General features: G+C 37.1%; 1 protein-coding gene across 1 annotated transcript; it reads left to right on the top strand.

The window, feature by feature from the left end:
* The first annotated feature begins 86 nt into the window (after positions 1-86).
* Positions 87-15,224, top strand: NDUFB5 (NADH:ubiquinone oxidoreductase subunit B5). The gene is made up of 6 exons (XM_070791570.1): positions 87-248; positions 7,468-7,556; positions 8,804-8,870; positions 9,634-9,695; positions 10,725-10,831; positions 14,557-15,224. Exons 1-6 carry the CDS (start codon positions 125-127, stop codon positions 14,675-14,677), a joined length of 570 nt encoding a protein of 189 aa, XP_070647671.1. The 5' UTR covers positions 87-124; the 3' UTR covers positions 14,678-15,224.
* The last annotated feature ends 292 nt before the right edge of the window (positions 15,225-15,516 follow it).

Genomic DNA, 15,516 nt, shown 5'->3' with positions numbered 1-15,516 from the left:
GGCGAGAACGGGAGTTGACTTTGCCCTCAGTCAACATGGCTCCTTTCCGGCTTCGCCCTCTTGGGAAGATTGGCTCTCTCGGCCTCCGTTACTCTCCCCTGGTGTTCTCTTGCCCGTAGTAGCCATGGCAGCCATGAGTCTTTTGCATCGGGCTTCGGTTTCTGCAGTGGCCGCTCTGTCCGGCCGCCGTCTTGGCACCCGACTTGGATTCGGAGGCTTCCTCACCCGTGACTTTCCGAAGACTGTCGGTGAGTACTAGCTCTGGGAGAAAGCGAGATTAGGGAACGCGGGAGGAGAGATGGAGGGCTCTTCCCGGGTGACCTTGGTGGAATCCGAAGGGAGCCGGGAATGAATTGAGGACTTGGGGTTTGTGAGAAGGAGCATGAGGAAACTGAGGGCTTTCCTGAAGTAATCAGGTCGATCGTATTTAAGTAATTAGAATTTTTGAGACGCTTTGTCATTCACCTATCCTGTTGCTAATTTGTGGATGAAGCTGAGATTAGAAAGAGGTTAGAAAGCAAAGAACTAAGATCTCTATTTCTCAGGCACACGATTCTTTGTATTTTGCACCTGCGCTAGATTTTACTCTCACAAGGTGGGAAGTCATGTTGCTGAGGATCCTGCCGATGCTAATTCTAATATATGGTCAGGTGGAGAGCTCGGGGCTAATTCCTTCTCTAGGCACAGTGATCCGTCTTTATGATACTTTAAGGTGTCCACGAAAATGTTTTCATTTACATTTCTTTTAAAATCAGAAGGTAAAGGACTGTAATGTTAATGCGTATGTGATGGTAAATCTAGCCTGAATTGTATTCGTTTTATATCAATGCAGTCACAAAATAATTATTCTTAATGTTTGGTTAGAGAGAAAGGGACCTATATGAAGATCGTAGGTCTTTCCCTAGGTCCTAGGAAAGTCAGGGCAGTCGTGGAAGGGTTATTTGGAGCCTCTTGGAGACTGTGGATTGAACTCAAGGGGAATGAATAATCATAATATTAATAGCAAAGCATCAAATGCTTTGCATTCATTCTGTTTGATTCCCTCTTGGTTTCTGCAAAGTGAATACAATGTTATCCCCATTTTACAGATGAGGAAACTGTAACTCAATTATTACAAAGATAATTCACTACTGTATTAAACTGAATAATAATAATGACAGCTAACACTTATTGAGCATGTATTATGTGCTGGACATCATATAGATATTAATGATATTCATTTAATCCTCTTGATCGAAAATGTGCTGTGAGCTATTTGTCCTATACAATAGATGTAGATACAGAAGAAGTAAAATTTAAAGGCAGAAAGGTTCCTCTCCAACTTAAAAATATCTTTTTCTGTTTACTGCTCTTCTCCCAATTTAATTTGAGTTATGCCATTTCACATGAAGAGGCATTATACATAGGGACTTAATGGAAAAATGATGGAAAGGACCAATGGTATTCAACGAATTTCCAGCAGGAATTTGAACCTGCTACAAAGCCACATGTGCTCACATTCCTTGATAAAAGACCTTTGTAAGTCTTTTCTGATTACACATATCGTCTTCACATACCCCCTGCTGCCCCATAGTGTTTGATCATGCCTATCTGGAGATTCAGTTCAGTTCAGTCGCTCAGTCGTCTCTGACTCTTTGCAACCCCATGAATCGCAACACACCAGGCCTCCCTGTCCATCACCAACTCCCGGAGTTCACTCAAACTCACGTCCATCGAGTCAGTGATGCCATCCAGCCATCTCATTCTCTGTCGTCCCCTTCTCCTCCTGCCCCCAGTCCCTCCCAGCATCAGAGTCTTTTCCAGTGAGTCAACTGTTCGCATGAGGTGGCCAAAGTATTGGAGTTTCAGCTTCAGCATCAGTCCTTCTGAAGAACACCCAGGACTGATCTCCTTTAGAATGGACTGGTTGGATCTCCTTGCAGTCCATGGACTCTCAAGAGTCTTCTCCAACACCACAGTTCAAAAGCATCAATTCTTCGGCACTCAGCTTTCTTCACAGTCCAACTTTCATATCCGTACATGACCACTGGAAAAACCATAGCCTTGACTAGACAGACCTTTGTTGGCAAAGTAATGTCTCTGCTTTTCAATATGCTATCTAGGTTGCTCATAACTTTCCTTCCAAGGAGTAAGCATCTTTTAATTTCATGGCTGCAATCACCATCTGCAGTGATTTTGGAGCCCCCAAAATAAAGTCTGACACTGTTTCCACTGTTTCCCCATCTATTTCCCTAAACGGAGGTAAAATTTCACTCCTAGATTCTGTTTATACACTACTCCCCGTTCTTGAAGTTCTGGAAGGATCCTTACAGGTACTCTACACCCTTTCCACTGAGAGCAGCAAAGGATATAATAGCTGTAGCGAGTGTTACTGTGTTTTAGCTGTGTACCTGCTTTCAAAAGTATTTTGCGTGTGAAGCCTAATCTGTCACTGTGGAGTAAAAGTTAATAATCTGCTTTTTATAGTTTATGCCTGCCTCTGGGCTTCCAAGGTGGCACAGTAGTAAATAATCTGCCTGCCAGTACAGGAGATGCAAGAGATGTGGGTTTGATCCCTGGGTCAGGAAGATCCCCTGGAGAAGGAAATAGCAACCCACTTCAGTGTTCCTGCCTGGGAAATCCCATGAACAGAGAAGCCTGGCCGGCTGCAGTCCATGGGGTCACAAAGAGTTAATACGACTAAGCAATTGAGTGCATGCAGGCACACCTGCACACATTCTCTGCCTCTCTGAGAACGTAAGATCCAGCAGAGTAGACAGCCTTTGCTGCTTTTGTTTCCTCTGGAGCTGGACTGCCTAGGTTTCAATTCTGGCTCCAGAATTCAATAATTCTGTGAATTTGGGTCATCACATCTGGGAAGTTAAGTAAAAGGTACTTAATTACTCAGAACCTACAGTTCTTCATCTTCAAAAATAGAGGATTTTTTTTTAAGAGGATTTTTACTACAAATGTGCTTATATTCTGTTGACTTGACAGGGAAATAAAACCAGTCTCATTCTCACTGACAAGTATTTATAACCCTGAGATGTGCTTCCGCATAATTTTGCATCTTTCTAGAAATGTTATTTTGAAGTAAACATCTCTTACCATAAGAACTGTTTTAAAAAAAAGAGTGATAATTTTAACTTACCTCAAAGGTAGTGGTAAAGAGTGAGTGGGGAGGGTCTGCAGCCCCGAGCATTACCTTCTTCAAGGCCCCGTGGCCGCAACTTTCTTAAACATTTAGTGCTGCCATGTTATCATCACCCTCAGCACAGATTAAATATTCTATTTAACTAAATTATTAAATTTCTAGAAATGAGCTTAAGTCCTCTCCTCAGCTGCAGAGAGCTTTTTGTGTTGAAGGCTGATGTCGGTATATTATGACTTGAAAACCTGAGAAGAGTATTAAAATGATTTTATAAACAAAGCAGTGTGGACTTAGTTCAGACATGGATGATGGGGCATGTTAATAGGTTCTAGGGACAGTTTTAAGAGGTGTAATTGTCAGAAAGATAAAGGATGTGTTTTCTGATACATCTGAAAATGGGGCTCTTGGAATTGGTAGGTGTTGAGAGAGAAGGCTGCAAAAAGGGAAGTTAGGACCACATTAGGGCAGCTGGTAAATATAAAAGGGCTTCCCAGATGGTGCTAGTGTTAAAAATAAAAAACCCGCCTGCTGATACAGGAGATGTAAGAGACGCTGGTTCGATCACTGGTTAGGAAGATCCCTGAAGGAGGTTGGAAGATCCCTGAAGGAGGGCACAGCAACCCACTCCAGTATTCTTGCCTGGAGAATCCCATGGACAGAGGAGCCTGGCAGGCTACAGTCCATGGGGTTGCAAAGATTCAGATATGAATGACTGAAGCGACTTAGCACATACACGCTGAATACAAAGCCAGAATATCTTAACAAGTTGGTAGGCAGCCAAGAATATTTAGCAGAAGAGCAGCATCAGTAGTATGTTTTAGGAAGATGCCTCTAAATATTTGGTGGACTTATCAAGCGTGTTGATTACTTAAGCCAGTGAGGTGAAATGGGCATGGAGAGAAATGGAAAGTTTGAATTTTAGAGTCAAGAGGCCTTGACAACTGATGGATGAGGTGTAGGAAGACAAATGAGATTTTTAGTCTGGGTAATTGAGTTGGTGGTACAATTAATTGGGAATAGTCAGAGAATGAGGGAAAGAAAATTAGTTTTGGGGGTTGTCTTAGAGACACACACAAAAATCTTACATTGAACTATTTGATCCTCACAAGTATCACAGTTGTCCACAACATAACTTTCCTGAAGTTATTTACATTAAAAAAAAATGGTTATTGAAACCTTACTTCCACATAATTAATGAATTAATTAATTAATTGAGAAATTCCAGGCTTTAGGGAGTGGTAGGAAATGCCTGTTTTTGTGGCAGAAGGATCTGAGTTCCAGAAATCCTGCCAGCCAGCTGGTTGTAAGCAGTGTTCACGCTAATGATTTTAGACTGTAAGCAGATGGTCCTACTGTTAATACAACAACAAATCATGAAAAGAGTTTAGTACTATAAGGTATCTTTTAGAACAGTTAATAGTATAACAGTTATCTGGTACATTTAATGACATGAATATTTGTTGTTCAACAGTAGAGTAATTATATGTGATGAAAGCAAGAAGTTTACATTACTGTTTAATATTGCTAGAATGCAGCCAGTCCAAGCTTTCCTCCATAATTTTTTTTTCTGTTATAGTTTCTGTATTTGTTAATACTTGTATTCATAAACAGTTGTCCCTAAAACCCCACACAGAGTTTAATCCTTGTATGTATGTTTGTGTGTATATGTTTCTGTCTGAAAGGGAAAGTTGAGACTATACTGTCTCTTCTGAATTTACTTTCAGGGCCCAAAAAAAGGATTCCCTCCCAACTTTTTATCTACTTAAGAAACGTAAATTCAATGATAGGGAGCTCCTGCCACTTGCAGACACTAAAGAGCACTGGAGATACAGTACTGAATAATTCAGTTTAGCGCTCATTGTTCTAAAGGAAATAACCAAATGACATTAAGGAGAATAAGTAGGCGACCAGCTTTGGATAGGGTAGTCAGAGAAGACTTCTTTGAAGAGGTGACATTTGATCTTATCTCTGAAGGATGGGATGAGGAGGTGGCCATTCAAAGAGCCTAAGGAAAAGCTTTCAGGCAAAGGAGAAAGTAAGGGCAAAAACGTGAAGGCAGGAAGGAGTTCTTAATGATGGAAGGAAATCATTCAGATTGACCAGTAGGAAAGATATGTCTTTTTATTTTATTCTAAGAGGAGCCATCTGTCAGATTCTTTGAGAGAAAAGATCTTAGAAATCTTCTAGGCCAACCCCCTGTAGTATGCATTGTTATATTCCATTATTGACACTCAAATAACTTCAGAGTGGGGGTTGGAGAGGCAGTTCAGTTTTATTTTCAACTGCTAAAATTGTCAGAAACTTCTTTCTTGTATTAAGCTAAAAATACTCTTTCACACATTGATCCTAGTTCTTCCTTTCAGTTCAGCACAGCCCTTGTCAGTTGACAACCCTCAGCTATTTAAAGACACTTGTCTGGTCTCCACCCTGACTTCTTTTTTGTAGACCAGTAAGCTTCCATGTTTTCAGCAGGTCAGTTTCCAGCGTGTTTGCCATCCTAGTTGCCTAACTTGGGGCATGCTCCAGACTGTCCCTCTAAAACAGTGTACTCGAGGATGGACATGCTTCAGCAGGTCTAGTTAAGAGGTGGGTTGAGGGTTCCTTCTGTTTTGACCCTGTATTTCTGGTACATCAGATTAAGATTGGATTACCTTTGAGTTTTTTTGATAACCACATGACACCAGTGACTTTTCTTTTCCTTTCTTTCTTTTTGCTCGCACCACAGGGCTTGCCAGATCTCAGTTCCTGGACCAGGGACTGAACCTGGGCCACAGCAGTGAAAGCCCAGAATCCTCACCACTGGGCCATCAGAGAACTTCCACCAATGACTTTTCTTAAGTTTGTGAGCAACTAAATTTCTGGATGGTTCAGGCAGGACTTCCCACTTACTATACTTAATCCTTTTAGATTCAGCCTTTTGTAAATGCAGTAGGAGGGATTTGGGGAGGATCCTATTTCGTCATTGGTGTGGTAGCCACTCTTACAGCAGTAGCTCTGTAATGTCAGGAATACCATCTCCACCTCATCTAGGCCATTCATAGAAATCATGAGAGAACCCTTTGGCAGGTTACTGCATGAGTAATCTGTAGCTTTTGGGTATGATCAGCCAGTTACCCGTTACCAGTTTTATCTAACTTGCTACTTCTCTCGGTTTATAATGTACCTTCCTTGTACTCCCCTAAGACCCCACCAACCTGTCTAAAGAGGAACTTTAATTGGGGCCTGTTCTTTTCTGATACTATATTCCTTTCTTTCCTTTGTTGTCCTTATAGATTTGTAATTTTGTTATCTACTTTTTCTCTCCCAGCAGGATCTATATACCTTTTATGCTATATACCTAGCAAAGACCTGTACATAGTGGGCACTTAAATATTTATTGAATTAGTGAGTGGTTTGTACTATTATCCAGCCCATTTTTTTAATCTCCTCCACAAAAATTTCTGTTGTATCTTTCGAATGATTTATCGAACTACATACTTACCTTGTCAAATTCTCTTGTTATTTTAGAGGCCTTAGTAGTGTGATTTATACTTAGTAAATTCACGCTAGCTTCTAATTCTCTTGTGAATTAACCTTCTAAGTTCATTGCAAGCTGCTGCAGGTAATAGCAAATTTTAAAAGACAGTTCTTGTTTTCAAGGTACTTAGATTTCACTGGGGCAATCAAAGCAGGTTTGCACACCAGTAGAGTATACAGCAGTTCAAAGGTAGGAGAGCTCTCGTCTTAGCTGGGAAGCATTTGGTTTTTTGGAGGATAAGATGTCATCTGGGTCTAAACAGTAGATTTCAGGAGGAGGGGAAGTCGTCCCTGACATTTAAGTTTGAGCAGTGGGTACAATCTTTCCGACATCTATTATGACTGAAATTCCTTTAATAATTCAAATTCCTGCTGGATTGAATAATTATCTTTCCATTTATTTTGCATCAAGTCCCTAATGTATATTGCCTCATCATATCAGACAATTTAAATTCTTTTGCAGCATTAGCAAATATTTATTGCAGAGATAAGTAAAGAGTTCTGTGATCCACCAAGAGTCTCTGATCTTCCTACCTGCTACTGGAACAAATTCTAATAATCATTTAGATATTTTTTCAATAAATGTCTTGAATATTGATGAATAAAAATGACAATGTTGAATAAAAATGAGGAGAGTTAAAGTTTAGAACAGTACATCTTAAACACACACATATATATTTTGGCAGAGAAGGGACGCTTTATGATGATTCATATTAAACATTTATGCATGTACATTTTCTTATAATCTGATTTTTATCTCCAAATATAACAATATATTCCATATAAGCCTTGTATATAACAGGACAACTTAATATTTTTAGCTCCTGTGCGACACAGTGGAGACCATGGGAAAAGACTGTTTATTATCAAGCCTTCCGGATTCTATGACAAACGTTTTTTGAAATTACTGGTGAGTTAAAACTTTTGTTGAACTAAACTCTACGTATAAACAGGAATTTTTTTTTTCCTATTTAGTAAACATCTTTCTTTCACAAAAGATTCTGTTTTGTAAATGCATATTCCTTTTCTCAAAAAATATCAAGGTTTTGTAGTAAGGTCTGGTTTGTTATTGAATTTATTTTTAAATTAGTGAGACTCCTTTTTTCAAGAAAAATTCAGACATATTGGAGGTATAAATTGAGCTATTTCTTTCTTCTCAAGATTATGGGGTTTTGAAATAATCAGCTGTGTTCTCTACCCCCCCCCAGTCTATAAATTTTAAAACTGAAAGTGGATTCATTTGGTAATAATTATTTGTGTTACTAAAATATTCTTTAAATTAGCAAAGAACTCATTGAAGGACTTCTTTAAATATATAACTCCATTATTTTGAGATGATTTTTTAATTCTTTGTTGTTTAGGAACATTGATCTCAGAGAGTGAAGCAGGGTATTAACCATATATTTGTATCTCAATAGTCTATAAGGAAAAGTAAAGACTTAGAAGGTGGAAGATTGTCCGGACTCTGCCACTGTTCCTAAAGCTATGACCCACTGGCTGCCCCTTAGACCTTCCCCTGCCTCCTATTGTACGTAATGCCCTTCTTATTGCCGGTGGTTGACCTCCCCCTTTTTTTGTGATGACCAACTCAAACTCTAGAAATCATCTTCATCTTCTTATATTTTTATTCTTAATATAAAAATTTCTGGGACTTCCCTGGTGGTCCAGTGGTTAAGAATCCATCTTGCAATGTAGGGAATGAGCATTCCATCCCTAGTCAGGGAACTAAGATCTCTCATGTGAAGCAGAGTAGCTAAACCTGCAAGCCACAACTAGAGAGTCCATGCACTGCAACAAGGTCCTGTATGACTCAAGAAGATCCAGTATGCCACTGCTAAGACTGGACAGACACAGCTAAATAAATAAATGTCCCTTAATACATTGCTTTAACTAGAAACTGAAAAATCACTTAAATATATATTGCATTATACTTGTGAAATCTGACTTTTTTCTTTAATTTTTGATGCTAAATGTAGGCATCTAAAAACTAGAGCAAAAGGAAATTATAGAAATATATCGCTTTATATCACATCTCCAATTTGGCAAGTTTATTTTATAAGAAATATAAGGAAATCATGTAATGAGGGTAGTTTGAGTGTGAGGAAAGATAGGAAACGGTTATGTGAAAACTTTTTTTTTCTTTTTTAATCTTAACAGAGATTCTACATTTTATTGACTGGGATTCCAGTAGCAATTGGCATAACTTTGATAAATGTATTCATTGGTGAGTATCTTCCCCACCAACTAGACTAGTAAGTTTTTAAGACCTGTGTACATTAATATAAAAAAGAAATTATGGATATTAGAAGGGAAAGTTCTTTAAATAAAAACTTAAGCATGAGAATTCATTTCAACCAAATCTTAATCTGCAGTAATGTACGGTGGTTCTTTTTCTAACTGTTTTCCCCAAAAAACCTTTAAGGTCACTGACTTTATAGACCACATTAAAGACCTGACTTCTTCCTCCTTCTCAAACCAGCTTTGATAAGTCTGAATGAGGAAAACAGAAATACAGGTGGAAAACAAGCTGAGGGATAGAACAAATTTTTTTATCCATCCTGGAATATAGAAAGTTATAATCTTCTTAAAAGATGGATTTGTGAATGACAGTAAATACTAGGTTTTCCTGGGAAATTCTGCTCGAAGTACTTCTAAAACTTCAATCCTTGAATATTTTGCTTAGGAGGTTTAGGGAAACTCAGAGGAATAATTTGTTTTTTATTATATCTTGTTACACTAAATAAAAACAAAATGAGAACTCTTGTATAATACCTATATGCAAAGCCTTACACATAGAAGACATCTAAAAAAATATATAGTGAATGATTTTCCACCAGATTGAAGTGAATTTAAAATATTAGACATCTTCATTGCTGCAAACCAAAAGGTTCTTTAAAACCACAAGAGATAGGTTTCTTATTTAAATGGTGAAAAATTAACATAAACTCCTGTTACTAAAGTTGAACATCAGTGTTTTCTCTTACTAGGTGAAGCTGAGTTAGCAGAAATTCCAGAAGGCTACGTCCCAGAACACTGGGAATATTTCAAGGTTGGTATAGGTCACTAAAAGTTATTTGCAGGGTTAGGTGCCTTGTCAGTGTACTGGTTAATAGCTTAATTTAGCAATTGTGATACAGTTTTAAATTCAGTTTTTTATATCAAATAAATGATGCATTTTGTATTCACTTTTTGTAAGCAATTTCTTTGGGTAATTATCTGCATTGTTATATTACCTTAAGCTTCATGATTTTTTAAAGACCGACTCTGTACTATGTTATTAACCTAGCATAGTAACAAAATTTATCCTATGTTCTACACCATAGGAAAAATTGTCCTGATACTAATGCTGGCTATGATTTGTTGAATACTCACTGTGTAGCAGGCATTTTGATAGTGTTTTACAAATATTATCTCATTCCATGTAAATAGTACTATTATTTTTCCCACTTTAAAGCTAAGGAAGCTGAATCTTAAAAGGAAGTAGGTGACCTGTTTCAGGGATAGGGTCAGTATTGGAACCTAGAGGGTCTTGACTCCAGCACCTGCACTATGAATTAATCATTTTACCATACTGTCATTGCTACTAAAGTCCCAGATTAATTCTGTTACTTGTCTTTATAAGTGTTGTAGTAAGATGGCCTTGATTACAGTGTGTGTTTCCATGTTTTGTTATCTGAATGAATTACATTTTAGAAAAGAAATATTTCATTATTAAATCTTAAGGTAAAGCCATACAATTAGCTTATCTTTGCTCACTGGTAAAAACAGCTCCATTTTGGGATCACCAAACCCCAGCTTTCACGCTGAAATCTGCCGCTTAAGATACTCAGAGCATAGTGTAATAAGAACGAGCACAAGTTTTGGAGTCAGACTGGCCTGAGTCCAGACACTGCAACCTAGTAACTGTACAGTCTTATAGAATTTGCTCACCTGTAAATGAAGACAAAAACAGTATCTACAGAATGGATTACATAAAAGTATTACTGATTAACCTGAGATGGTCCTTTTAGGAAAACAGTACACTGGAAAAGTGATGTACTTTTTAGACACTAATCTTAAAACAAATTTTCTCTTGTAGCATCCTATATCAAGATGGATTGCCCGAACTTTCTTTGATGGTCCTGAAAAGAATTATGAAAGAACAATGGCTATCCTTCAAATTGAAGCTGAAAAGGCTGAATTACGGTAAAAGAAGGGTGGGGGGTGGAGTGCAGGGAAGAAAATCCTTTCCTACAGTTGCAAACCACAGGAAGAAATTTAATAAAACAATTTCTTCAACACTGTAAGATGCTCTGTGTAAAAGGGTGAAGATGGCGAGAGGATCTTCGCCATCTTTAAAGATGATGCATTGGAGACTAGGAGACTATTCGGGATAATATCTGTCACATTATTACAAGGAATTCAGGAAATGTCCTGACTCTTTAAGTGCAAAGCAGCCCTCTCCTTCCCCTTCTCCCTGCGATTCCCTTTTCTTCTGCACCCAATCTGATCCTTTAAGGTGACCACTATTTAATAATGATTTCTTGTATACATTCCTAGGAAAAAGTTTTTACATTAAAAATATATATTGTATATATCATTTACAAAATGTATTAACACAAATGGAATCCTGTTACCAACACTGTTCTGTGCGTTTTTTCATTTCATGTAAATACATAGTCATCCCTTGATATCTGTGAGAGATTGGTTCCAGTACCTCCAGCAGATATCAAAAATCTGAGGATGCTCCAGTCTCTGTATAAAATGGTGTAGAACAGTCAGCCCTCCGAGGATAGGGAGGGCCTACTGTATCTTGATGATCTCCTGTAATAACATATACTCCATTCTTTCTAATAGTTGCACTGCATGGATGTGCCTTAATTTTTTTAACCAGTAGGGGACCTCTTGTTGGTTTTTAGGCTCTTTTCAAGTTTTTTGATATTGTACATTGTGCTGTGCTGAATATCCTTACGTATGTATTTTGCTTATTTATTCAGTATATCTGGAATATAAATTCCTAGCAGTGGCTCTGTTAACCACATGTTATGCTTTACATTTTTAAAAAATGTATTTGTTTATTTTTGGCTGTGCTGGGTCTTCTTTGCTGTACAGGCTTTTCTCTGGTTGGTGACAAGCAGGGCCACTCCCCAGTTGTGGTGCATGGGCTTCTCATTGTGGTAGCCTGTCTTGTAAAGCATGGGCTCTAGGGGGCGCGGGCTTCAGTGGTTGGGGCCTGCAGGCTCCAGAGCAGTGGTCCAGTTGTGGCACACAGGCCTCGTTGCTCCAAGGCATGTGGGATCTTCCCAGACCAGGGATCGAACCTGTATCTCCTGCATTGGCAGGCAGATTCTCTACCACTGAGCCACCGGGGAAGCCCATGCTTTACATTTCAGATAGCTCTTGTCAGATTCCTCTTTAAAAAGTTGTACCAGTTGTCTTTTCTGTCATCAATACATAGAAATTAATTCTGTTTCTCCATACCTTTCCCAGTAAAGGAATTTATCAAACCTAAATATTTTTGCTCATAAGATCATTGAAAATGTTATCTCATCATTTCAATTCTGTATTTTTTGGCAGAGTTGAGCATTTTTTCATCATCTATTGGTTATTTGTATTTCTTTTTTATAAATTGCCCATTTTTCTACTAACTTGTGCATTGATTAAAATAACCCCTTTTGTTTTTGTTGCAGATTTGTTTTCTCTGGCTTGTCATTTGTCTTCTGACAGTATAGAATTTTTTTGCAACATAGTGTTTTTATGTTTCAGATAAAAAAAGTGCAGTAATACCTAATATATTTTGAACACTTACTAGATACTGACACTCTAATTACTTTATATAAATTACTTGTTTAATTATTGTTAGGTTTGTCAGTCTTTTTCTTTAGCTTCCAGAATTTTATGTCATGTGTATGCCTTTGTGAGTAATAAAATAAGTAAATATACAAGTGCCAAATTATTTTTTTAATGTTTGCTCATATTTCCTTTGGCTACTTTTAAATATGATCTTATTTGAGATTTATTTTGCTATTTGGAGTGAGGTTTACATAAAATCAGATGTACCCATTAAGTTCAGTGAGTTTTGACAAAAATAAACTGAAATCACCACAATCAGGTCATTTTGATCACCTAGTGAGTCCCTTTCCTGTCCCTTCAGTCAACCCCCTTCCTCAACTCTTGACCCCAGGCTACACTGATTTACTTCCCATTCGTTCTGTTTTAACTTTGTAGTTTACAAAAATTGCTATGGTATTGAAGAATATTTAAATGATTAAATGAACATATGATTAGCTTGTTTTCTGGATGTAAAATTACATGTATATGTAGTTACCATATAGAACTGTTACTAAGTATTTAAGAGTGTGTTCAGCATTATGCCTCATATTTGGTTAACTTTGGACATTTTTGAACTTCAGACATATACCTTTGGTAAAACACAAGATTCTAAAATTTCTTAGACATATGGAGATTGTGAATAATTTCAAAACAAAGTAAAAATAAAAGCAGGACTCTGACTTTTACCCCTAAAATAAAAATGCCAGTGTGAGCATGGAATGGGGAGTATCTACAGTTTTTTAAAAAATACATGTTTAGGTGTATAGCAAACTGAATCGTAAATGAAAGGCATAAAATAGGAAGGGACTGTCTTCCATAGGGAGATAACTGTTAGTTTCAACCCTCCACAATTTTTAATACTCTCTTCATGTGTATATATACACAGTCACAAATGCTTTTTTCTGTTTTTTAATGAAATGGGAAGATGGTACACATATTCATTTTATACCTTGCTTTTTTAACCTAACGGTATATCTGGCCCCTCCTTTCCATGTTACTATTTACGTAGATTTCCCTCATTCTTTTTAACAGGTGCGTAGGCTGTCCATTATATGGGTGAACCATAATTTGTTTAACCAGTCTCTGTGATGAATATTTTAATTACTTTCATTTTGAATAATTACATTCTAAAGAGTAAAAAAGAAAAAGATTGTATTTAATCGCCCCAAAAGAGAAATATATTTTCTTAATAAATATAAATATATTATCTTATACCACCGCAAAGATATATTATCTGTCATAGATTGGGTTGGTAAGCTGGTTAAGGTTAATAAAGTTAATAAATAACTATGATAAATTTCCAGTGATGTAAAAAGTTAGTATCTATGTAGTCTATAAAAATGGAAAGTAAAAGGCCTGATGGAAAAGGGATTATTCCAGGAATGTGTGGTAGTTTACACAAAGGCTTGGCTGTGAAAAAATGAACCTATCTTTCTAGACCAGAGATTATTCAGTTTGTAAAGAAGGCGGAGGACGGATAAGTAGATCTTAGAGTTGGAGAATGTTTTTCTTTATCCTGGTTTTCCTTTTCTTTACCAGTATTGATGGTCTGTCCAGTGTTGACCAGGCTCAGTGTGATGTTGGTGGCTAGTGAATGAGACACCGTCCCTGCTCTCGAAAGGTCTTCTGTCCTAATAGTGATGGGCAGCCAGTGTAGACGGCATGTGCGCTCCTCAGGAAGGCCTGTTCCTCTTTTAATTCCTAGCATTTGGCACAACAGATAGTCATAATAGTAGACATTCTGTAAATGACTCTCCTAACATTTAAAAGGCAAGAAGACAGGAAATGCATTACCGTTGTTCAAGTGAAAGTGATTTGCCCAGACAAAGAACAGGGACAGGAGGAGAGAATTCATTATCATTTCAAGTGATGCTTGAGGGATTAAAAATAATATTCATTGGCTAACTACATAAGCAAGATAATAAAAGCCAAAAGAAGTCCCAAATTTTGCTTATAGGTGTGTATCAATGGATCTGTGGAGGGACATTATATTTTACACAAAAGCAAGACTCTCAAGTGGTTGTTCTTTACAGAGATAATTCATTACATTTATAATTGGAAATGCTGTAATCACAACATCACTATTCTATTTCTTACAGATTAAAGGAGCTGGAAGTACGAAGATTAATGAGAGCAAGAGGTGATGGCCCCTGGTTTCACTATCCAACCATCGATAAGGAACTTATTGATCATTCTCCAAAAGCAACCCCTGACAACTAATCTTTTGTTTCTCTAAGTACAAAGTATATTGTCTTTAGGTGAAAATAAATTACTAAATATATTCTGTATTTTTTCTGTGTGATAAATGAAAGATCATTTTCAATGCTCTGTTTCTCAATATTGGTTCAGATTAAGGTGGTTTTGTGTGCGATTTCATTTTTTTCCTCAGCTTTACTGAGGTGTGACTGATGAAGTTGTAAGATGTTTAAAGCGTATATCATGATGACTTGATATATATTGTGAAAGGCAGATTCAGGTTTCTGGTTTGGGGCTTTCAGTTTCCTCTTTTAAGAAGGTTTGAATATGATAAAAAAAAATTCAGAGAAATCGGAATTTGTGAACTTATAAAGGTGTATTGTTTTACTTGTCTGATAAATGGAAGTTAGAGAAACCTATGTTGAATATCAGGAAATATGCAATTTACATACATGTGAGTGTTGTAGATACCTAGATTACTCAAGATCAACTCAGAATTTTAAGTTATACAAATGTTGAATCAACTATATAAAACATTAACACCTTAATAAACAATTTTTCAGTGAACACATCTCAAAGTTTAATGTTTTCATGGTTTTTAGCCATAAATTGTTCTTTTTAAATGTATACACATGTTCATTTCTTTTTAAGATGCAATATACAATATTTCTTAGGGTCTTTTTTTGTAAACACTGGAGGGGTTCCACAAGGTAAAATAATCACTGCAAAAATTGTGAAATGAGTAAAAGCTAAAATAATGCCTGTCATTTATTAAGCATTTACTGTCTGCTGAGCACTGTGCTGAATAACTGAATTTACTCACTTTATTTTCAAAATGACCTTAGGAGGTACTATTACTTTCT

This window comes from Bos indicus, chromosome 1 (genome assembly GCF_029378745.1).
Source record: "Bos indicus isolate NIAB-ARS_2022 breed Sahiwal x Tharparkar chromosome 1, NIAB-ARS_B.indTharparkar_mat_pri_1.0, whole genome shotgun sequence".
Lineage (NCBI taxonomy): Eukaryota > Metazoa > Chordata > Mammalia > Artiodactyla > Bovidae > Bos > Bos indicus.
Note: the sequence above shows the minus strand (reverse complement) of the source record. Positions and strands in the feature narration are given on the sequence as shown.